Genomic DNA, 22622 nt, shown 5'->3' with positions numbered 1-22622 from the left:
CTTTTGTCCTCTAATGATAATGGAGAGAGGTGTGGCCAAATTGGTGGCGGCTCGTCGATGAATGTAAAAAACGATTTTTTTTGTTGTTTTCTCGTATTGTGCTTCTCGTCGATTGGGGTTGGTTCTTGGGGCCGCGGCTCCAAAAGCCAGGGCTAATGATGGATAGTGACGGGCCCGGGCCGTGGCCAGGGGTGCCGCTAGAGCTGGGCCGCATGGGCCGTGGCAGGGGCAAAAAAAAGAGAGAGAGAATTTGTGGCTCACCGATTGACCGGGGATTTTTCGATCCTTCCGGTGGTGTTGTCGTGCTTCAGGCAGAGGAAAGATAAACCTTTTTCTTTTTTTTTCTTAATTTCCAAAATTCGGCTATCATTAGCCCTTCCCTTTTGACTAGAGGCGTTCATGTCTCTAGCCCTGACTTTGATTCTTCTTTAGCTCATTCGTAGGAGCCGATATCGAGTTCCCTTCTGAACTAGCCATTCCATTTGGCCATTGGTGAGATTTCTAGGATATTCATGAATTTGCGACAGGTCCAGATGATAGCATGTTCCTTGGAATAGTGTGGGTTGATTAAATGGAAATCCCATGGCTTCCAGAACTTTTTGCCAGTGTCCTCTTAGATCCCAAGTGAAGAATGGGATCATTATCTGCAGTGTCTGAACAATAAAATTTGCATGCCAAATAGGACCAAATTTGTAACCACCAGTAGTAGCGAGAGGAGAAATGAGCATCTTGGCTCCTGCAAAGACAGAACTGAAAATTATGATACCCAAGAGTGTGCCAAGAATCCACAATATATGGCCGCCTTGTTGGTGCGATGAGCTCCAATTATCTTCAAAATCTTGCTGACTGCCGTGATTGGAAAAGCCAGCAAGCATATCATGCTCCTCTGGGGTGTGCTCAAACATGTCAGTTGTCTTTTTTGATGTTGATGGTAAGCCACATACCTTGCGGCTTAAATACAAGCATAACCCACTTATCTCTCTCCATAGAGAGGATGCACTATTTGTAAAAATTTGCACAAAATTGGGATGAGGCCTTCATTGTTGCATTCGATCAGCCTTTTGTCTATCCACGGCTCCTTAACTTTTATCTCCATGCTGATCTTACCTCTATATGTTCTAGTGGTTAACCATAGCCATAGGTCTGATGCATCCCATGCAAACACAATGTTGGGTGGTGGAGGAATCTGGAACATCCTTAAAAGGTTGGCAACATGTTGATCATCAAACTTAGTCTGAACACCCTCACATAAATTGGAGACATTACCATCTCCAAGTTTATAACACTTTTCAATAGACTAGAGACATTACCCATCTCTAAGTCTATGAAACTACACAATAAAGTCTTGCTCGACTGCCAAGCCCTTGGAGCAATATCCAACTGCAAACCTTCATTCATACTTACCTCTTTGTTATGGTCCTCTGGTGAAACTTCCTTGATGAAAGATTCCTTTAGCTCGCTACATTGTTCTTAGTCCAAGCTGGTGCAAAGGTTTCTGTTTTCAAAGCCCTCCCCTTTGATACGTTGTCCATCTTCTGCAAAGCCTTGCTAGCAGGCTAGTCTTCCTCTTCTCTTGTATTTTCCATGCTCTTTGCATTCCTCTTACTCTGGCGAGGCTTGATCAACACTGTACACCTTCTTACCCTTATTGCCCAATGATGGCGATTGGTCGCTTTGGTGCCTATTTCATCCAGGGTTAGAGATGTTCTCACATTTGTAACACAATTTTCTTGAGTTACCTCCTTCACTGGGGTAGCATCTTTCGATACTTTAACCTCTTAGTACACTGCTTCAGTCCTTTCAGCAGACTTCTTGCTTAACCCTTCTTCTGTTATTTTCATCTTGACCTCTTTTGCAAGACCAATGAAACTTAGTGTGTGGCTGCCAATTGGTGGTGGGCGTAGGATGAGTGTAAGTGGTGATTGTGGCAGTGGTTGCATCGGTGGCTGTAGGACTTGAACTGGTGGGACTAGTTGTGGTTGCACAGCTGGTGGTCGGATTTGAATAGGTGGGATTGGTTGCCTGGGTGGCGGTGACCTCGCCCTTGGTGCAGAAATCTGATTCTGCCTTCCTCCTCTATTGAAGTTATGTCTTCTCGGATGTGGGCAGTAATACATGCCGTGGTCGTCTTCCCCGCAATTGTAGAAGTGGTATTCTTGGTTTTTCCTTCGTTGTCCTCTCCCTTGCTCTGGATTTACGACAGGTGCATGCCCTTGCTGCACCAGATGCATGGATAAACTTTCAAGCTGAGTAGTGATGCGACTCAATAGGTCTTGCTGCTCTTCTGATGCCTCCTCTGGTTGGGTTCTATGAACGGCTGTTGCAATCACTGGGGTTAGTCGGATTGAGTTTGATTCCTGACTCTTGCTTGCATGCGCAGCTTCTTGTCTTTAAGGCGGGCTACTTCCACTGCCAACTTATACGTTGCAGGGAACCTCCCCTTCACCTTCTCTTTAAGCGGCGACCATAGGCCAACAATGAAACGGTCCTTCTTCAGGAAATTAGGCACTCCTTCACCTTCCTCCAGTGAGGCAACCCATCGCTCCCACAAATCCACAAACTTGGATTTGTAAGTGGAATACTCTAGCAGACGTCCCTGCTTTAACTCCGTTAGCAGCTGCCATAACTTTTATGAGGTTGTGCCTCCACCAAACCTCTTCACAAAGGCAGCACGTAGTACATCCCATGCATTCTTGGTAGCTTGGGGCAAAGCATTGTACCAAGACTTGGCCTCTACTTTCATCAGTAGAGGAAAAATTCATAGCCGTGAGGAGTCATCATCCTTGTTGGAAACCACACAAGCGATGTCGAAGTCATCCAAAAAATCGGTGGTGATGTCTTCTCCCTTCTTTCCACTGAATGTGGGAAAAGAGACACTTGCCATGGTAGTAACTCAAGAAATTACAAACTTTTTTTATTTTTATTTTTTTATAATATTAATGACATTAGCGGCTCATAGCGGCTTTTTACAGGGTTGGGTGGATAGATTTAAAACATGATAAAAATGGATTGCAAAGCTAAAACAGAATAAAGATGCTTACATCAAAAGAGTGGTAGTAATCCAGGAGGGGTAAGATGATGGGACGTGGAGATCTCAAGATTTCATCAAGCATTTCTGCTCCGAATAGGGAAAGAAACTTTTGCTGGTAGAATATCTTCCTATCAGTATATACATTTACATGCATATGTTGCAAGAAACGAAAAGAAAGACTTCTGGCCTATTGTTATTATCCATGTCGGGTGTAGGGCAAGGATTTGACCACTAGGGTTGCGTACCTCAGGTGTTGACCAGGTGACACCTTCACCACATGCCTCTACCTCTTATAGAAGTCCACACGATCCTCCACATTAGGTTCAAAACAGACTGGGTGAGAAGAGTCTACCTCAATCGGCTTTCCATTCTGCATGCGACGGCGGCGCTTGGGTGGTCGAACTTCATTTGAACTCTCTAGGCCTAGAGAGAGTGTAGGCCCACTTGCCTCCACCAAATGATTTAGGCTTTCTGGCTTAGACTTTGTGGTTGATGTAGTTGACGACTCCTCTCGGACCATTAGAGAGAAAACACTTGGTGCTACAAAAAATACGACTGTCATGAGAGTGCTGCGATTCTCAAAAGCAAAACTCCCCATTCTTTCTTCACCTCCTCGGTCGGCACTCATTGACAGAATGCTTTGATTGACAGCACTAATGGCACTTCATAGCCTTCCTACCTGATGCTCTCAATTTGCGGTTAGAACAAGCAACACGAGATGGGGAATTTACCTCTTGGATGTTTACGACGGTGTATTATGGGACCAGCACTTCGATGAAGGCGGTCAGTGCTTCTCCAGTCTCTTCCTCCTCCGTTCTCCAGCTAGAGGATTCTTTCAGCCATTCGTCCATGGTTGATGATGTGCGTTGTCTTCAGCATTGTAAACTGGAGGTTTCCGAAAAACCCTCCTCCGTGGGGACACCAAATGACCGGCGCAAAGCGCGACACGGACCCCGACGGCCTCAAAATGCTAGGAGCCGATGCACGCCGAGCCGGCCACAGTGAAGCGAACAAGGGGCACCACCTAGCTTTGAGCGGCCAGGACACGGACAACAGTGATTGGAAATAACACAAACTCTACACACCTAGAGAGAGAGAGAGAGAGAGAGAGAGAGAGAGAGAGAGAGAGAGAGAGAGAGAGAATGACACAAGTGATGAAAACCCTTGGGGTGTGAGGGAAAACTATTTTCATGCAATATTTACAGCAACCTTATTTCCAGCAAGGTGGAAACCATGGTGATAGAGAGATAGAGAGAGAGACAGTGAGCCTAATAGTGCGCTCTCTAGAGGTGACTCACAGACACGGAGATTTCTGCTAGCGTGTGTGTGTGGCGACCATTGGAGTCAAGGTGTAGACATGGCTTCTTCACATAGTGCTAATTCCCAAAATGCTACACTAGATCCCCTCTCTGTTGATGCAAGTGTTGACAATCCCTCCCACCAAAATGCTACCAAGTGCTGACCCCCCCGATAGTGACCTCTCAGTGCCTTTTTATAGGTGCTGGCTGCTTTAGATTAGGGTAATCTAATCCGATTTAGGGCCCTAATCAGGGGAGACAAAGCAGGGCGATGGGTCCTGGATGGTTGACCCCTACTTTGTCTTGGGGAATTTAAAAAATGAAAACTAGGTGGGCCATTGTGGCCATCACCTAGAGAGAGGTGATAATTTACAAATTGGGACTTTAACAAGATTTGGTTTAAAACTGGGAAAAAATGATGACAACCTACAGATTTCACTAAAGAGGGCGTCGTGGATGAGATGCCGATGAACGGTGGCCTTAGCTGGTGCGTCGATATAGCGCGTTCGTCAATTTCGGGGCTGGTCGGGGCATGCCTTCGGTGTCTTTTCTTGTTTCGGTGTCGGCGGCGTGCAACTTGGCCTCTTCTTCTTTTTGTTGATGACGTCGATTCTTCGGTTTTCTTTTTCTGTGATGTGTGTGTATGGCGTGCATGTGTTTTTTCGAATATACGTGTGTGTATGTGGGGTTGTGTGAGTGTGTGTAAGTGTGTGTGTTCATCGGCAAGAGTGTGTGTGTGTGTGTGTGTGTGAACAATAGCATAATATATATATATATATATATATATAAAATGGTGCTCTACGTAGGGAAATAGAGAGAGAGAAAACGAGAATGAGAGAGGGAGGGAGCGTGTGTTGGGCGAGGGAAGGGGAGAGTGCGTGTGTGTGTGTGTATGTGTGTGTAAGGGGGTGTGTGTGTATTTAGAGAGAGAGAGAGAGAGAGAGAGAGAGAGAGAGAGGGAGAGAGAGAGAGAGAGAGAGAGAGCGGCTCTGTGATGGCGGCGCCTGCACGGGCCTGCAAGAGAGAGAGGGCAGGATGGTGAGCGATCCAGGGGAGGGGTGTGTGAGGAGGTGTGTGTGTGTGTGTGTGGTGTGAATAAGAGAGAGAGAGAGAGAGAGAGAGAGAGAGAGAGAGAGAGAGAGAGAGAGAGAGAGAGAGAGAGAGAGAGAGATAGATTGGAAAATAATGAAAGAGAGAGAGAGAAAAGCACGGCGGCCCGCTAGTGAGGGAATGCCAGTGGCGGTTTGTTTTTATGCGTCCTTTGGGCTGGGTGACACATGAGCAGAGATAAGAGAGAGATGGTGGATTGGCGGAGCCGAGCAGGAGAGAGAGAGAGACTTTTGTCCTCTGATGATAATGGAGAGAGGTGTGGCCAAATTGGTGGTGGCTCGCCGGTGATTGTGAAAAACGGTTTTTTTCATTGTTTTCTCGTATTGTGCTTCTCCCCGATTAGGGTTGGTTCTTGCAACCGCGGCTCCGAAAGCCGGGGCTAATGATGGATAGTGACGGGCCGTGGCCAGGGGTGCTGCTAGAGCTAGGCCGCATGGGCCATGGCGGGGGCAGGAAAAAGAGAGAGAGAATTTGTGGCTCACCGACTGACCGGGGCTTTGTCGAGCCCCTTCCGATGCTGTTGTCGTGCTTCGGGCAGAGGAAAGATAAACCTTTTTCTTTTTCTTTCTTGATTTTTGAAAATCGGCTATCAATGCATAGTTGTAAACCATAATAGAATCGACAATGACTATACTTGAATGAAAGAGCAACATACAAGGAACACATTGAAAGTTTTGGATTCAAAATGTGATTACCAAAGCTCAAGAGATGAGCATTACAAGGTGCATGAGAGTATCCGCTCTCAATCGTACACTTCAGAACTCTAAAATTCGATAATGATAAGTGTCCCTTTCCCACTTTACAAAATGATTTTTATACCTAGGGCTCACTTGGTTAGTGGCCAACTTTACAAGTCTCAAACCCATTCATAAATTCTACAACTCGGATGTAGCATAGACATACTCAAGGTGATCTGAATAAAATCAAAGACTCGCTTAAAATGAAGAGGTCAACTTGAAGGGCGCCCTTCTGGTTTGACTACCAACAACATGATAGACAAGTAATGACAGCCGGCCATATGGCCATTCAAAATCAAAAGCACCAAGAAATCAAAGAGCTAAAAGAACATCTGGCCAAGGATCAAGCCGATTTTACCACCCAGGTTGAACAACATGCACATGAGCTACAAAGTAAAGATTGGGAAATCATTTCCAACAAGGCTAAATCTTTAGTAACTGCTCAGCAAGTACCAATACCAGCCATAGAGGCTGAAAGAGTAGATCTGCCCACATTGGTGGTGGTCTACCATAATTTGAAGAAATAACAAAGCTGATAGATGCTCGAGAAGAGCTAAGGAAACAGATTGCAAACATTCGAGACCCCTCTCACAAAGGCTTCATGTTGTACGAGCTCAAAGTACTAGAATCTACAACTTTGCTCATAATCAAGCCAAATGAAGTGGTCAAAAACTTCAGCCACGAAATGGTTTCACTACCATAATGAAGTGAGAAACATTTCTATGGAAGAAGAAGCTCTTGCCAATTCTCGATCCAAATAAAAAAGGTGATCATGCAGATGTGGCCATCACAGCTGATCGAGTGCTTGCAATTCTAGAAAATCAACCGCTTTGGCAAAAGAAGTGGTTTGAGAAGACGTCACAAGATGAAACCACATATAGAACTTCCCTCAGCATCTCACGATCGACCCAACATACTGTCCAATTTCTCAACAGCAATCCTAAGATAGCTACTACACATGGAGAAGTCGTCCTATAAAATGGCATTGTATTCACAATTTTTATGAGGCTACACAAAATAGCTGGCATTGAACAATACTTTCTCCACACAATGTATAAATAACTTGAAACATTCATCAAGTTTTCTTGGGATACCTTGGAGGCTATCACCAATGAGACAAAGGAGCATATGGAAAGCAATGGTTCAAGCATGTGGTCAAGATAACAATAGAAATGTATGGCCTTTATTGAATCCACACAAGCTCAACATGTGTAGGTTGTTTCATTTGAATGAAGAGGGGAATTTGCTATCTCCTGTTGGAAGATAGTAAGGATAATCACGAAGAATAATCACAATGAAGGATGAGGGAATACTCAAAGAGCAGCTGGCATGCGTGGTGAGTAATATATTTCCTAGAGGGTAGTACTATTACAACACTCAATTTTTCAAGAAAATGACCTTAGATGCAACATATAACCCATAGACCTTATGCCCTACAAGTAATACTAAATGTAATGCTTTCTATGAATAACGAATGTCTTGTTTTTTTAAAGCTTTATTTTTGTTGTCCAAGATCTGAGCAATGATGATGTAATTCTTTCTATGAATAATGGATGCCCTTCATTTGTGAAGCTTTGTTTTTTATGTCCAAAATCTGAGAATTAATGATGTAATGCTTTCTATGAGTAATGGTTGTCCATCTTTTTGAAGCCTTGTATTTTATTCTTCACGATCTGAGTGATGATGTATTTTTTACTTATTAGGGAAAGACAATTGACAAGCTTTGCTTTGCAATTCTCTCTCTTTCTTTGCACTTCGCTTCACTCTTGTCATCACTATGTATTGTGGCCTTGAGTTCATACTTGAATCTGCCAAAGCTTTAAATTTGTGGGCCTTTGGGTGGTCAAGGGTGGATCCCCCACCCCCCTCCCCCCAACCTCCTCAAGACCATCAGAACAATCAAGGTGCTATTTTTGACCATCATGGCAAGGCTAGGTGGCCACTTTCAACATTCCCAATTTTCAAACTAGCCTACGGTTTGGCAACACAAATTGTCAAGCTATCCGAGTTTTGGCCAAATCAATGGACCTTCATACTTTGGCACAAAGTTTTGGTCTTGGCAAGGGCTCAAGCTTGGGAATTCTAGTAAAGAGCGAGTTCTTAGAGAATTCTATGCACTCACATCAAAGACGTGATGCAAGGCTACGCATGGAAGCTTTGACATGCATGCAAACCTTAAAATTTCACCTTTTTGCGTGCATGAAAGCTTTTTTTCACCAATACTATATTGTGTGGTCGAAGGGTCAAGAGATTCAACAATCAATACCCAGACCGAATTCAAGGAGAGGTAATGCCAAACTATGCAAAAGCACATGGTTCTAAGGCTTGATATGGGAAGAAAATTTTGGTGTGGGGCTCTGTAACATTTAATGGCCTAATAACTTATGTGTAGCGGTAATTAGCATGAACATAGTGGGCATTTCATTAGAATAGATTCCTAATGAGAATTACAAGAGTGCTTGGGTGGAGAGAGCAACAAAAAGCATAACACCTAGTTAGATAGCATCGACAATACTTTCAAAAGAGAGAGAAATTAAGCTAATGACAACAGTTGAGGACCGGATTTGCATGGAGCCGGTCCCCCCTCCAAAAGGCTTTGTATTATGGTTTCTCCCATCAAGAGAGACATTGTACAATACAATTCTTTGTGTTCCTTCAAGACTAACTAGTGCAATGAAGATGAAAGCTTCATGCACTAAGCAAAACACTTAACAAACACAACTTTAACCATCCCCGTTCTCAGACCCAAGACCTCACACACCTTCGAAGATGGTGAGAGCTAGCAGGGTATGAGAGTAGATTGAGAGGAAGAAGGAGTATCTTACGAGAAAGATGTACATCTCCTCACATAATCACTCATATTAGCATAGCTTAGCTTAGTAATTAGCTTGGTAGAGGAGATGAGCATGCATTGAAGCTTGGATCTTGGTTGGATTTGCATCCACATGCCAAGAGAGTGTTGATGTAGGCTTCTATCTCACAAGCTTGGAGTAGGTGATGAGCTCTCCATTAAAGCTTGGGAAGAGATAGTCTTCTTTGCTTCACACATAGCCTGTGTGTGAGTGTGTGTGTGTGATAATGCCTTGCCAAAATCAGCCCCCTCTCTCCCTTGGGCAAGCCCCCTTGCTATTTCCTCTTCCTGCAGCCTCATTGGCCCTCCCCAAAGTCAAGCCAATCACAATTAAGCAGCATAAGTGATAGCCTTCTGACATGTGTCCCCCTTTCCCCTTTTGTGAGAGCTTTAGGTAATTAAATAATTAAACTAAACTCTCATTGGATCCCTTTGCCTCCTGGCCAATAGGAATCAGGCAAGCCATGGGGCTCCTGAATGCTCATTGGACCCCTTGGGAGACTGCCCAATAGTCTTCTAGGAGACTTAATTCTCATTGGTTTCTTTTATTAAATGTTTTTAAATTAATTAAACTAGATTTACTCTAGCTTAATTCTCATTGGTCCACTTCAAGGGTCATCCAATAGGAATTGGGCACACCTTGTGGGCATCTGGGCTAGGGAGCTGACATGTGTCCCTAATTCCCTTTGTGTAAAGGGGCTTGTGTGTGTGTGTGTGTGGCTTTCTTTCTCATCCCCTAGAAGAAGGGCTTGCCCCCTCCCATGTAGGGATGTGCAAAGACTTTTAGGGCACACACAAAGCATCCAATTTTCCCTAGGGTTGACCTTTGGACACTACCTTTGAATTTTGGAACCTTAGCATTTTGGAAGTCTTTATGGGTTGAACCTTAGGGTCTTTTTAGCCCATTGTTGCACATGGCTCTTTTGCAGATGGCCCCCCCTTTGGATCCCTATTTTCCCTCCTTTGGATCCCTACTGTGGCCGGTCTGCTAGCTTAACCAATATTCTAGCTTTTTCTCCCCTAGCACTTTCCCACATTAAATGATCAGTTTAATATGAGAAAATCATTTAGGAGAATTAGATATTGATTATTATGACAGGCTCCCTGCAAGAAAAGAAGGTACTTAAGAAGCAAAAATTTGAGCAAGGAGTGCTTCTTGGATAGGAAGCACTCCTTCTTGGATAGGATTGCGATGTCAAAGCAAGATTTGATGCAATCAAGGATTTTTTGAGCCACTAAGTAAGTTAAATGTAGATTTTTACATTCTGCATTTTATTATATTTTGTGGAAGTCTCAAAAGTTGAAGCACAACAAGGCTTTGATGATATAAATCATTGTAGTAAAATTCTTGAGATAAATTTGCATGCCGCATCAATCAAGCTTAGTGATGCTAATGGCAATTAAGTTTGTTTTGTGATGCTAATGGTCTATCAAGGCATTTTTTGAGTTATTATATAGGTCACTTGACATGGTAGTATTGACATGCTTCGACAAAGCTGGCCAAAGCACTAACGAGTCGTTGGATTTGATTAAGAATCTAATCTTTTTGGGATGGTTGTCGGTTGAAATAAATGAGGGAGTATACACAAAATGTTGTTAACATGGTTGCATAATTCTTTACATTTCATTTTTTATTTGTTCAAATTGTACAATTATCAGTTGTTACAGTGAAGCAAGGCTCTATTAGACTCCAATGTGATAATTTGTTAGCCAAGCAAGGCTCAACAATAGAACATAAATAGAAGACAAGGTTCTTGTTATCTTGCGTACAAGGTACATTACAATTTATGCCTTTTCTTTGCAATTATGAGTTTTGTAAGAACCAATTCAAGCCAAGTTTGCATACATTGTGCTTCGCATGGCTTGAGCCTTGCTATTTTTATCATGCATGTCATGCGTGTCTAAAGAAGCATCAAAAGGCTCCAAGCCTAGATACTTGACCAAGGTTCATTAGTGAGCTATCATTATGTTCATTGATGAGCTATCATTATGTGAAGCAAGGCTTCAAATTTATGCATATGGCATAGTAGCTTCCAAAGTTTGAGATATGCTATCAACATATGGACTTGATATATGCTATCAATATAGGGACTTGAGGGGACTTTGTAAGTGTATATGAATGGTCTTTCACTAGGTGTCGGTGGCATGAACCAAGCTAATGAGCTTACATAGTACATAGGACCGCTCTAAGTGTATGAAAATCCATAGCTATGAGCAGATTCAAGCAAGGACTACCAAATTAGGTTGAAATTCACTCTCTAGTGAGCATTTCCTTTTGGACTTTGAGAAAATTAGCACTAAACGGGTCACAAGGTTGGTAAATTTCAAGTTTTTACTATTTTTTATGTGTGTTTTTTCCTTTAATTTGGAAAACATTATAACTTGCTAAGTAAGATGCTTTGAAGGCCGTAACATGAAGCAAATGTTACGCCCTAGTTTTGGATTGTTGAGGCATTTAAACATATCAAATTAACACATTGAGGCAGACACTTCATTGTAGGTTTGCATCTTAAGGAGAAGGAGATTGACGGACTCGGATAAAAGACTTTCTCGTGAGTGTTCTCACAAAACCTGTAAACAATTACAATGCACCTATCGGATTTTGGTTTTAACTTGTGAAATAAACATTTGCAAATCGAAAGAATTGCGTTCTGTTTGATGCATTTAATGACCATTCTCCATAATATTGATGCGACCACATGGTGACCAGGGGAGGTCGGGAGTCATGGTGGGAGTCAATATTATGGGAATGGTCATCTCGGTCGTCAAGGTTGCTTTGGGGGGGGGGGGGGGGGTGTCTTGATGCAGTGGTTTACTTGCAGAGATTGCGTAGGCCGCAGAGCTTGAATACAATAATGATTCATCTGCGGAGACTGCATTCCGTATGCTAACGTGTCGATCACTTCTGACGTGCCATGCAGTCATTTGCAAAATATTGAACAATATTCCGCCAACTGATGTGGCATGCATCCAACGGTTGCAACATCCGATTCTGCAAGAGAAGCAACAATGGACTGAGTGCTTATATCTTCTGCACACGACCTTGACAGTTTAGTTACAATCTCCCACAAAAGATATGGAGATAAAAGTGTAATTTTTCACAAGCCCAAGTTTTTTGAGCTGCTCATAAAAAATGCACTTTGGGAACTTCATACAAAAAATGCACTTTGGGGAACCTCATAGAGGCACATCATGCCTAGTGTTGTTTTGCCGGAGGAATTTTAGATTCCTTGGATTTCAATTGAAATTAAAATGTAGATTAGATGGACGGTAAAGATCTCGAATTACCAGGTATCGTTAATTTTCCCCGGACCTTTACCAACGCTGAAAATTGGTGCTCTCTTCTCGTCTGCGCTTAGAACACGCAATTGAGACCTTGAGCTGGTTGCCGTAAATGGTCGAAGCTTCAGAGTGAATAGAGCGCAGAGCTTGCAGTGGGCTGCCTACTGTGGGTTCTCAAGCGGTAGTGGCTCAATGGGCGTGCTAGTCTGTTCTAATCTTCTGGGGGTAGGTTTTGGATTTCGGGTGCGTACGGGGGAAGCTTGCCATTCCTGGCATGTACTCAGAGATGCCTACTCACACAGGGGATTGAAGATACAAATGCGTGCCTTGCGCAATAGTCCGCAGAGAGCTCCCGTCTTCACTTGCTGTGCAAGTTCAAGCTCCAAGCCTCCCCAAGATACAGTTCTTGAAGTCCTATCCGGTGAGCCATTGTGAAGATGATAAACGCACTGGAAAATGGGCAAAACCTGCACTGCATCACGAGCACATTGCTTATGCCACAGGTGCAAAGAAGCATGCATGAATGCTGATGGCACCTTGTAACACTCCATTGGAGACTAACTCATGGACTTGGCATTTCTGTGCGTCATTTCAGTTGTTCTTTTGGCATGAAACATGCTGACTCTCTGCGCTCGTTCTAGATGTAAAGAATGATGTTATGGCTGTGGTGATTATTAAGGCTATGCCTGTTTGCATTCAAGTGCTAAACTAGTCTCTTTACTGCCTTGTTTTTTCAGAGGCTGCTAAATCTGAAGGAAGGATTGCACAGACGACAAATATTGTGCTGGGAGGTACAGTCTCTGGAACATCTGATGAGGAGTGGAAGGTGCTCAATGAAAAGGTACTGTTTGTTCTCAGATTGTGTGCACCAGCTTAGTGAAGATGTTAGAAGGAAAAAAGCACTGAGAAAGAGCTGAAACAACTTTTTCAAGAAGGTTTTAGCTTTGCTATTCATCCAAGAGCAGAGGTTAACATTGCCAAGAAGTGGTAACATTGGATAAGTCGGATGAAGAAGTTAAGAAGAGATTTGGCAGGACGGAAGGAAGTCAGTATCATGTTCAGTCAGTATACAAAACCATTGATATTGTTATCGACAATCAAGGTTCTTTTTCTCCTAGATGACTGATGGGCTGGTTATAGTCATAGCTAGTTGGCAGATTTGTCATTCATAAAAATAGCGTGAGCAACAGTAAACCTGGTGATGTGTTGAGATGGGGAACTTTTCATTATTTGGCAGCATATACCTGCGAAAATGGTGGGTATGAGACTTAAGTTCAGACCATTACAATCAGGAGCTGCATCGGAAGTCAACTATCAGCTGAAAGGAATCTCCTGTCAAGAAGTATTGCAGAACCGTTGTTGGATACTTCAGAGAGAGTTCTGGAAGTGTTTTGATTCTTGAATGAACAAGAATTCACAGGGTTTTTGGCTGTTGCGACCGACACTGCCAAGGGCTTTGTTTGGAAATGTCCATTGGTGCAAGATGTAATTGAGTGTAATGAGAGAGGAACATCTAGACATGGAAAGAAGCACAAAGGGGGGGAGGGGGTATGGCTCTCGGGTTGGGCTATTTCGTTGTGGGGTATATAAGAATCACCAGCCCCCATTGTATTGATCATCGAATTCATTGTCGAGTGTGTTGGTTTCTCTCTCTCTCTCTCTCTCTCTCTCTCTCTCTCTCTTTCTCTCTCTAGAAAAGGGGCTGTATTCTATGTACTTAAAAGACCTCGAGAGATGCTCAATGGCCCATCACCCAGAGGAAGTACAAAAGAGAAGTGACAATGTGTAGGCCATGTAAACATCAAGGTGGTCTGTACAATGAATGTAAAATGAACCACTATGGGGGTGCATAATGCCTTGTGTTGTGACCTTGATCCCGATGGAAAAGAATTGACGACTGTGCCCATGTGTGAAGAAAGACGCATCGATGCTGCTCCGTTGCCTCGTGGGAGCCGGCTGAAGAATCCCACTGATTGCAAAGAGTATGCAATAGCTTTGTCCAAATGGCTGTCAAAATGGTGGACATAGGGGAGAATGTGAGCCGAGAATGTGGGCACATTTAGCCTTCTACATGGTCCAAAGCGTGATGCTGCATATCACGTAGTTACTTGGAACTGGGAACGGGGAATAGCAACGGGCATGAAATGCCACTTCCTGTTATGGATACTCATGTTTGATACACGGAATGGGGATTTGGAACGGGAAGTTGGAATGGGAACGGGGAACGGAGACCATAAAATGGCCATTCCCTTCAACTATGGCATATCGCTGTGAAAATTCTCTCTCGTTGGCTGAAATCCAACCAGTGACTTGCATTTGGGATCATCTGTAGAGTGTTCGGTCTATAACTCAAGGGAGTAAGTAGGAAAATCAGATGTGTTGGCAAGCCTTGAAAAAAGGTGTGTGACCCTCACTTCAGTCAACAAACAACAAACTGCCATCCACATTGTGACTGTGCATAAGGACAAACCCAGAAGCAGTGCCTCAAAGACATCCCCCCCTTCTTGAAAGAAAGTAATCGTCCGCGATCACAGCATATCTGCAAAACAACTCAAGTTAGCTCAAAAATTTCCGAGGGACATTCCGAGGGACAATCAGTTTTATCAATCCAAATCGGAGGTCTTGATTTCTTGGGTCGTTGGCTTCCCAGAAGAATCTCATCCAATAAGGAGTTTCATTTTAGATTGGAACTCTTGATATCCTGGGTCGTTGGTTTCCCAGAAGTATCTTATCCAATAAGGAGTCTCATTCTAGATTGGAACTCTTGATATCCTGGGTCGTTGACTTCCCAAAAGTATCTCATCCAATAAGGAATATTTAGTGGTTGTCACATCATGATGCAACACAAATGCTCACATATGCATGTTACAAGACATAGAAGCCGATGAACACTCCCCCCGTAAATGACCATCCAGGTCCGGTCCATGAGCTGTTCAACGACTCTCTCATCACTCCTCCCGCATAACCTAAAAAGGTCCGGGCCGGGAGATATAGAGGCCTTTCACAACCAAACGCCCCTCCAGACTGTAGCGTTCGTCAAATGCTCATATATGTATGTTACAAGACATAGAAACATAAAGCCGCCGATGAACACTCCCCCCGTAAATAACCATCTAGGTCCGGTCCATGAGCTGTTCAACGGCACCCTCATCACTCCTCCCGCATAACCTAAAAAGGTCCGGGCGAGGAGATATAGAGGCCTTTCACAACCAAACACCCCCCCACCCAAGACTGCAGCGTGCGTCGTTTGGAGGTTCAAGCATACAACCAGACGCTCTCCAGACATCCAATCTGCGTTGTTCGAAGGTTTCCCAGCATACAACAAAATGCTCCCTAGACATCCCGTCTGCGTCGTTCTGAGGTTTAAACAAAACCAAACCAACATTTCTCACTACTCCTTCTGGGAGTAAAATCACCAATCATTGAAACCAGTATTAACCAGAGTCAAACAGTTCAAATCAGCACGAAGACAGGTTTAAAACAGATACCATCATTTTCAAACAAATTTCAAACAATACTTGCTCAAATAGAGTTCAAAAGTATCTAAATAACAAAACAACTAGAAAATTCATTCAGGTTTTTGTTCGGACAGCCGAACTTTGAGGATGATTGACTTGTCCTTTTGCATGAGGATAATGATTCTGTTCCGAATGTGGAGAGTCGCATCATTCTTGTCGTGCCAAGGCATGCCCAAGAAAACGTCGCAAATTTTCCAACTTCACAATATGGAAATCGGCTTTTCCATGATAATCTTGGATAGTCACTGGAAGAGCACCAATGAGTGGTACCACTTTTTTGAGTTTGCTCCTGGGCTAGCTCTGCTTCAATTTCTCCACCCTGTGCATCATAATCAAGTGCATCTGCTTCAAAAATCCTAGATGGATGAAGTTCACTACAGCTCCAAGGTCAAAGAAAATAAGGGCATTAAAACCGTTGACTTTGCCATGTTCTCGACACAATTCATTTGTACTCTCAAGGCGTATGCCATAAATATCAGGGACTAGTCCAATAGCAGGTCTAGCTCTCTTAGTTGGAGGTGGCGCTAGGGTTCTGTTGACTGTCGGTGCGGGCGTCGGCTCCGCTGGTCTATCAGTGCGATGGGGACAACTAGAATGGTTATGCCCTGTTTGAAAGCATCCAAAGCATCGGCCTTCTTGTGATAAGGTGTCTCGTTGTTGAGGCGTCAAACGAGGCCTTTGCGGTTGACTTTCACGAGACTTTCGAGAATTTGTTCGTTGTTGCCGAGAGTTGTGGTTAGTGGTCGGAGGTTCTTTTGTGGTAAACTCTAGCTTTTCCTTCATCAGTTTGTAGCCGACCACGGCATGGTCCATAAGCTCTTGCATGGTGGAGACTTGCTTGGAGAGACAATGTTCCTACAATGGTGATGGTAGTCCAATGGTGTATGGCTCGCATTGGGCCTCCAAGGGAACGAACTTAAAGAAGGACACCAGAAGGTACACATTGAGAAACCTTTGGTTATAGTTTGTAGCCGACCGCGACATGGTCCATAAGCTCTTGCATGGTGGAGACTTGCTTGGAGAGACAATGTTCCTACAATGGTGATGGTAGTCCAATGGTGTATCGCTTGCATTGGGCCTCCAAGGGAATGAACTTAAAGAACACCAGAAGGTACAGGTTGAGAAACCTTTGGTTATAGTCGTCCATAGTTTCTGTGGCAAGCATTTTCAAGTTGCCCTACTATGCCAAAATCCGGACTTCAAAGAGAGAAGTCATATAACTACGTGCAAAGATTGTCTTGAAAGCTTGCCAAGTCCTTGGAGCATGCGTTTGTGTCGCAATTCTACTCCACCATTGCATCGTATTATCTTTAAGAAATCCTGCTGCTCGAGAAATTTTGTATAGTTCCCCAAAGCATAGATGTTGTTGAATTGCTGTAGAAACTTCAATGCTTTCTTCCGATCTTTCACCCAGGAAAAAGTGAAAAATTTTGATTGTCGTGCCGCCATCCTTGAAATCTTTCGGTTGGTTAGACGCGTTTCCCGGGTACGGATAATAAGGGTATCCATATGGGCTCCAACCATTGTAGCTTGGTGGCGGTGGTGGTGGGGGAGGTGGGGGCAAAGGCGGTTGCATTGGATAAGGGTCAGATGGTTGCACCATATTCATGTAGACTCCCTCGATTGGAACAAACTCCTGGGAAGGTTGCCGGCTGGAAGCTCTCGTACTTTCTTGTGCCGGAGAAGGAAGTACCACCTGGCATACGAACTCCTCTTATTACTGGGACTTAATAATAAGTGATTTTTTAGCCCATTCTTGTCAAGGTCGTGGGGCTGGATTAGTGGCTGCCCGACCCAGCTTTGTTTAGCTACTTAAAGGACGTGGAGGGTCACCTCCATAAGCAAGAAGCAGTACCAGCACAAGCAGCACCCGCAGTACAAGTATCTTCAGCATCCAATTCAGCGTTTTTCCTTCAGCACTCCAGCGTTATCAGCAGCCCATGAACTACAGCAATTTCAGCCCTTTCGGCCAACAGATTCTACACTTCAAATCAGCGTTTTCAGCCTGCAGTATCAGGAGTGTTTTTAGCATCAGCATCAGTTTCGGCATCATCAGATTTCAGCCCTTATCGCCATCATATTGCAGATCCCAGCCTTAACATCATTAGCATTTTCAGCATTTAGTGCTTAGCCAAGTATCCACCGCAGTACCCCTCAACATCTACAGCAGTACCCATTAATATCTTGGCAGTACCAAGCATCCACGTAACGTACCCATTAGCATCTCAACATTTAGGTTCATTGTAACAACATTTGTGCAAGTACTTTCTTTGGCAACAGAGCAAGGGGGCCCTTGAGGGTGGTTGGGATCCAACATGCTGTGTCGTCTCTCTTCTCTCTTTATCTCTCTCTTCATTATGTTCAGTTCAGTTTCTCTTTTCAAGTGAAGTAAAGTAGTCTTGTGTTTGTGCAGAGAGCTAAATTCTCAAACTCTTCCGCTACACTTGACACATTGGTATCAGAGCTTTGTGCGTGCTTCGGCTTCACGAACTCAAGGGAAGAAACAAGAACCCAAAGAACCTCTCTCAGTTTTTTTTCCTCAAAGAAGCTTCGTGTCCCGATCCCGGACTTATTAGCCACCCCCACCCTTAGTCCATCGCGCATTGGGTGTGCTGCCGTCTTCATCGCTATGTCTTCGAACGAAGATCGACATCGGGTCCACGAAAATCCAGATCTTGAGTACCAAGATCTACTTGCCTCCTATGGGGATATGAAAGGAGTTGGAGTAATTATCCCTAACCCTCTTCTGCATTCGCATTCGCATGTTGCGTGCATCCAATTCTATTGACAAGCAACCCTTTGAAATACCTCCAAGCACCCTTACCTTTCATCTTCACCCGCAATGCTTTCACGACAAGGCTATTCGAGTGGTAGTACTTGCTCGCACGACAGAGTCAGCATCAAGGCTTGTATTCTGCGACAATAGTAAGGCTACCTAGTAACTCGGTTGGTCGGTGTTTACATCGCAACAGTACCTACATCCGAAATATCCACAAGTTTGGAGGAGTTTTCATTGGCTTATGCATCCACAAACATTGGAAGCATTCATTATCAGAAGTACGGAAAGCATAAAAAAGGAAGAAGTTCGGCAGTTGTGCCTCCCGTTAACAGGGAGGGATGTCACGTGCACACTACAGTTGTGCCACGTGGACAAGCTTCTGCTACAGTCTAGAGTCAGTCTCAGTCTAGCTTAGGACCTAGCCTGGCACCCTTGTGAGTCTCTAGTGGGAGGTACCATTAGCGCCATCAGTTTTCAGCCTTGTCGCAGTCAAGTTACAGATTCCTACCTTCTTCTTTGCAATACCGCAGTACCACAACATCCAGCACACAGTTCCCCGCGTTTCCATCGCAAAGACCGTTCATCTGATCAATAGCAGATTTCAGCCTAGTAAACTAGCGTTTCCAGCATTCAGCACTTAGCCTCTCAAGTACCAAGTATCCACTGCATTAGCATCATTGTATCAGCATTTTGTGCAAGTAATCTAAAGCACGTACTTGCTCTGGCAACAGAGCAAGGGGGCCCTTGAGGGTGGTTGGGACCCGACATATCGTGTCGTCTCTCTTTTCTCTCTCCTTCATTGTGTTAAGGTTAGTTTCTCTTTTCAAGTGAAGTAAAGTTACCTTGTGTTTGTGCGGAGTACTAGATCCGAGCTAAATCCTCAAACTCTTCCGTTGCACCTTAGGTTTGGTGTCTGAGTACATAGCGTCAGTGTCTACTGAGCGCTTTTTTGCAGGTATAATCGAGGGCGATTACAATTTTTTTCAAAAGGAGGGCATGTCACAAGTTTGTGACATGGCATGATCAACTTGAAGGACTCCCAAAAGAACGTGAAGATGTGACTGTGGGCCCTAAAGGGGTTAGGGTTCTAAAAGCCTAACCCTGTCCAACTTAAGGTGCACTGGTCGAGGGGCCTAAACCTTATTTCTCAAAAGCGTGAAGGCTGGGCTGAACTTCCGTAAATTGCGCCTACATGCTGACGTGGCAGGCTGTACGGATTTCCGCAAATTGCGATGACTGCTTTTGGGAGGTTTTGGTGCATGCTTTTGAGTGCAGATGCCTTTCGGGTAGAATTTTGGGGTATACTGCTTTCGGATGAGAGCGTTTGGGGCCCTGCTTTTGGGCATCCCTTTTTACTGTTTTTAAGTGTCAGCAGGCCAGTCTCTAGAGAGCACTTGGACGCAGAGTCTTGGAGAGAACTCGACCTTAAAAAAAGTTGTAACTTGGTGAAGCAATAATAAAGAAATAATATCGGAAGGGGCGCCAGGCTATGGGGCCAGTGCATCTGAAAACGAAACTCCGCCATTCCATGTCGACTCTCCTCTCTCCTCTCTATATTGATTTTTTGCTTGGGGTGTCCAAGTGTGAACAACCAGAGCTTCAATCATTTGCTGTTTTGACAAGAAAACCGATTCTAAGACAAGGAAGCTATGGAGGTGGATGAAGAAGAAACGACAACACGAGGAGATGAAGAAACAAAACTTTGTTTATGCTCTAAATAAGCTCGAAAAACATGCTTTTTAACGCTTTTCTATGTTGCAAAGAATGAAAATTTGATTATGCAACAAAAGTCAAAGTTGATCCTCTCAACGAGCCCTACACACTGACATGAACGGATTTTGATTCCGACAATTTTGAAAAATTAGGGTTTCTATAGCATGTCGCAAAATCATGTTTTGGGTGCTTTTTTTAGACAACAAGTAGCAAGATGGGAACATGGAGTTACAAGCATGGGAGATGGAAAACCAACGAGAAGAACCACTTGTTTAAACTTTAACTGAGATTTTGAATACTGTTTGTTGAAAATTGGTTGGAATAGATTATATCTGTTTTGAACTTGTTTTGGTGCCGATTGAATTTGTTTGGTTCAGTGCTGAAGATACCGGGCCCTTTGGACGTTTGGCAGCTACGAAACTGATGTTTGTCTCTATAGCTGGCCCCTTAACTCTTCTGGCCTCTCTATATCAATCAGACTGGACGAGCTTGATGATCTCCAGCATGAAGCTTTTTAAACGTTTCCAGTTTTAGCGGCTTCTCATGAAGTTCAGACTTCAGTCCCATTTAAGTGTCCTATTCTTTGATAATAAGAGTAGTTTCTTGCTTTTGTAACAAGTGATAAAATCAGAGGCCTCCCTAGTTTTTGTTGGCATAAAAACTCTCCCTTATTTCGAAGTGTGCCACTGATTGCAAGGCTATTCAATGAGCATGTAAGGATTTTTACAACCAGCCAATAGGTTCTCTCTCCATGAATTGATAAAATTCGTTGGACTTTTAGTTGGCCTGAAAAGGTCAAGCAATGCTACGGCATTGCCCTTCGTAGGCCAAAAAATTTATCTGCATGTCTGCATGCAGTACGTGGGGCATGAATCCGTTGGTTGCATTTTTTTCAAAATTTTAAACAGGTCTTGTGTACAGGTGAATTCATATCCGACAACAGTGAACTTTACAGCAATTGGGAGTGGTGGGGATGATTTTGTTCAAGCGATGGTTGGGGCGGTTGAGTCTGTGCTTCAGTGTCCCATTCCAGAGGTCAGAATGTTCTTCAAAGCATCTTGCGTGCCTTTTATGGGGTATCATGAGGGCCATTTACTCGAAACAAATGTGTGACAAACCCTTGGTCTTTTGCAGGATGAAGTAAAGCTGAGTATGTCATCGAAAGGAAAGTATGTATCTGTTAGAATTGGGCCTGTTGCAGTAGATTCCAGTGACCAGGTTCGAGTATTTTCTAAGCTGTTCAATGCATTCACACTCACTATGATGACTTCAGTGAGATAATTGTGATCTAATGAATGGCAGGTTCAAGCAGTATATAGGGCGATGAAGCGAGATAACAGAATGAAGTATTTCTTGTAAGCTGTTTCCGACTTTAGTTTGTAAAGGAGAGGCTTCACCATTTCTTGAGCCTATTCCACCCCTTCTCCCATTTCAGAAGTGGGATTGAGGGTTTTCACTTGCAGGGCAATGATGGTCGGTATGTACTGTCTTGCAGTCATTTGACAAAGCCCTCATCAGAAATGGGCTTACGAGAAAATTTTAGCTCTGTGTATATAGGGCTTATTGCCCCTTCATCTTTCGGCAGTCTTTGGTGTACAATATTGCAATCAGCATGAAATTGTTGATGTTAGTTCATTTACCTGCTCGCGTAGTTTTTATATTTTACATAGTGATAAAAGTTTTCAGAATGTTTCCTAGTGAAAGAAATAAAGGCATGAAGTGGGAATTGGTCTACATATGTTTGCTTGCAATAGCTCTTCTTGCCACTGAGGCTTTTCTAGCCTGTGTGCTTGGCATTATGAGGAGCCAAGCAGTAAGGCATCAAAGCGTCGTGTCTTTGTTCAAAGATGTAAGCTTAGGGGGAGGGGGGTTTTCAGACTGCCTGGAACATCATGTGCTCCGTCAAGGTGGGGAGCCTCCATTTGTTCAGAAAAAGATGCACAGTTCTCGGACCCACAAGAGGGACGAGCGGACTTCCCCCCTTGGAACAGAAGCAAGTCTGGGAACTTTTTGGCGCAAAATGCAGAGAGGGGCGCCTAATCAGATTCCCCGAGCTCCCATCTGCTTTGTTGATTCTGATGCCAAAGTAATTTCTTTTATTCTTCATAGCAGGAGTGTGATGAGCGGCTGCTGGAAAAGGAACTGCCCGACATTGCGGTGCTGTCAGTCTGAATGTGTCCTTTGAAACCAGTGCTTTGCCTAAATTGTTTTTGTAAGTGGCAGAAAAGAGAGTCAAGTTGGTAACACGGTAAGTAATGAAGTATGTAAGTGAATTAATTACAGAGTTAATATGCCACTAAAGA

General features: G+C 43.8%; 1 protein-coding gene across 1 annotated transcript; it reads left to right on the top strand.

Moving 5' to 3' along the window:
* Positions 1-12354: 12354 nt before the first annotated feature.
* LOC147453981 (phosphoribosylformylglycinamidine synthase) lies at positions 12355-21958 on the top strand. The gene is made up of 5 exons (XM_086516010.1): positions 12355-12730; positions 13047-13150; positions 21241-21354; positions 21454-21537; positions 21622-21958. The coding sequence occupies exons 1-5, from the start codon at positions 12502-12504 to the stop codon at positions 21676-21678; spliced, it is 588 nt and encodes a 195-aa protein (XP_086372136.1). The 5' UTR covers positions 12355-12501; the 3' UTR covers positions 21679-21958.
* Positions 21959-22622: the final 664 nt, after the last annotated feature.

This window comes from Adiantum capillus-veneris, chromosome 7 (genome assembly GCF_014529385.1).
Source record: "Adiantum capillus-veneris isolate H3 chromosome 7, ASM1452938v2, whole genome shotgun sequence".
Lineage (NCBI taxonomy): Eukaryota > Viridiplantae > Streptophyta > Polypodiopsida > Polypodiales > Pteridaceae > Adiantum > Adiantum capillus-veneris.
Note: the sequence above shows the minus strand (reverse complement) of the source record. Positions and strands in the feature narration are given on the sequence as shown.

Bases quoted from the DNA above. Each gene is read 5' to 3' on its own strand.
- LOC147453981 (XM_086516010.1), top strand. From the start codon at position 12,502: ATGGGCGTGCTAGTCTGTTCTAATCTTCTGGGGGTAGGTTTTGGATTT. The intron at 12,731-13,046 runs GTGAGCCATTGT...TTGTTTTTTCAG, and splicing joins AGTTCTTGAAGTCCTATCCG to AGGCTGCTAAATCTGAAGGA. The intron at 13,151-21,240 runs GTACTGTTTGTT...TCTTGTGTACAG, and splicing joins GGAAGGTGCTCAATGAAAAG to GTGAATTCATATCCGACAAC.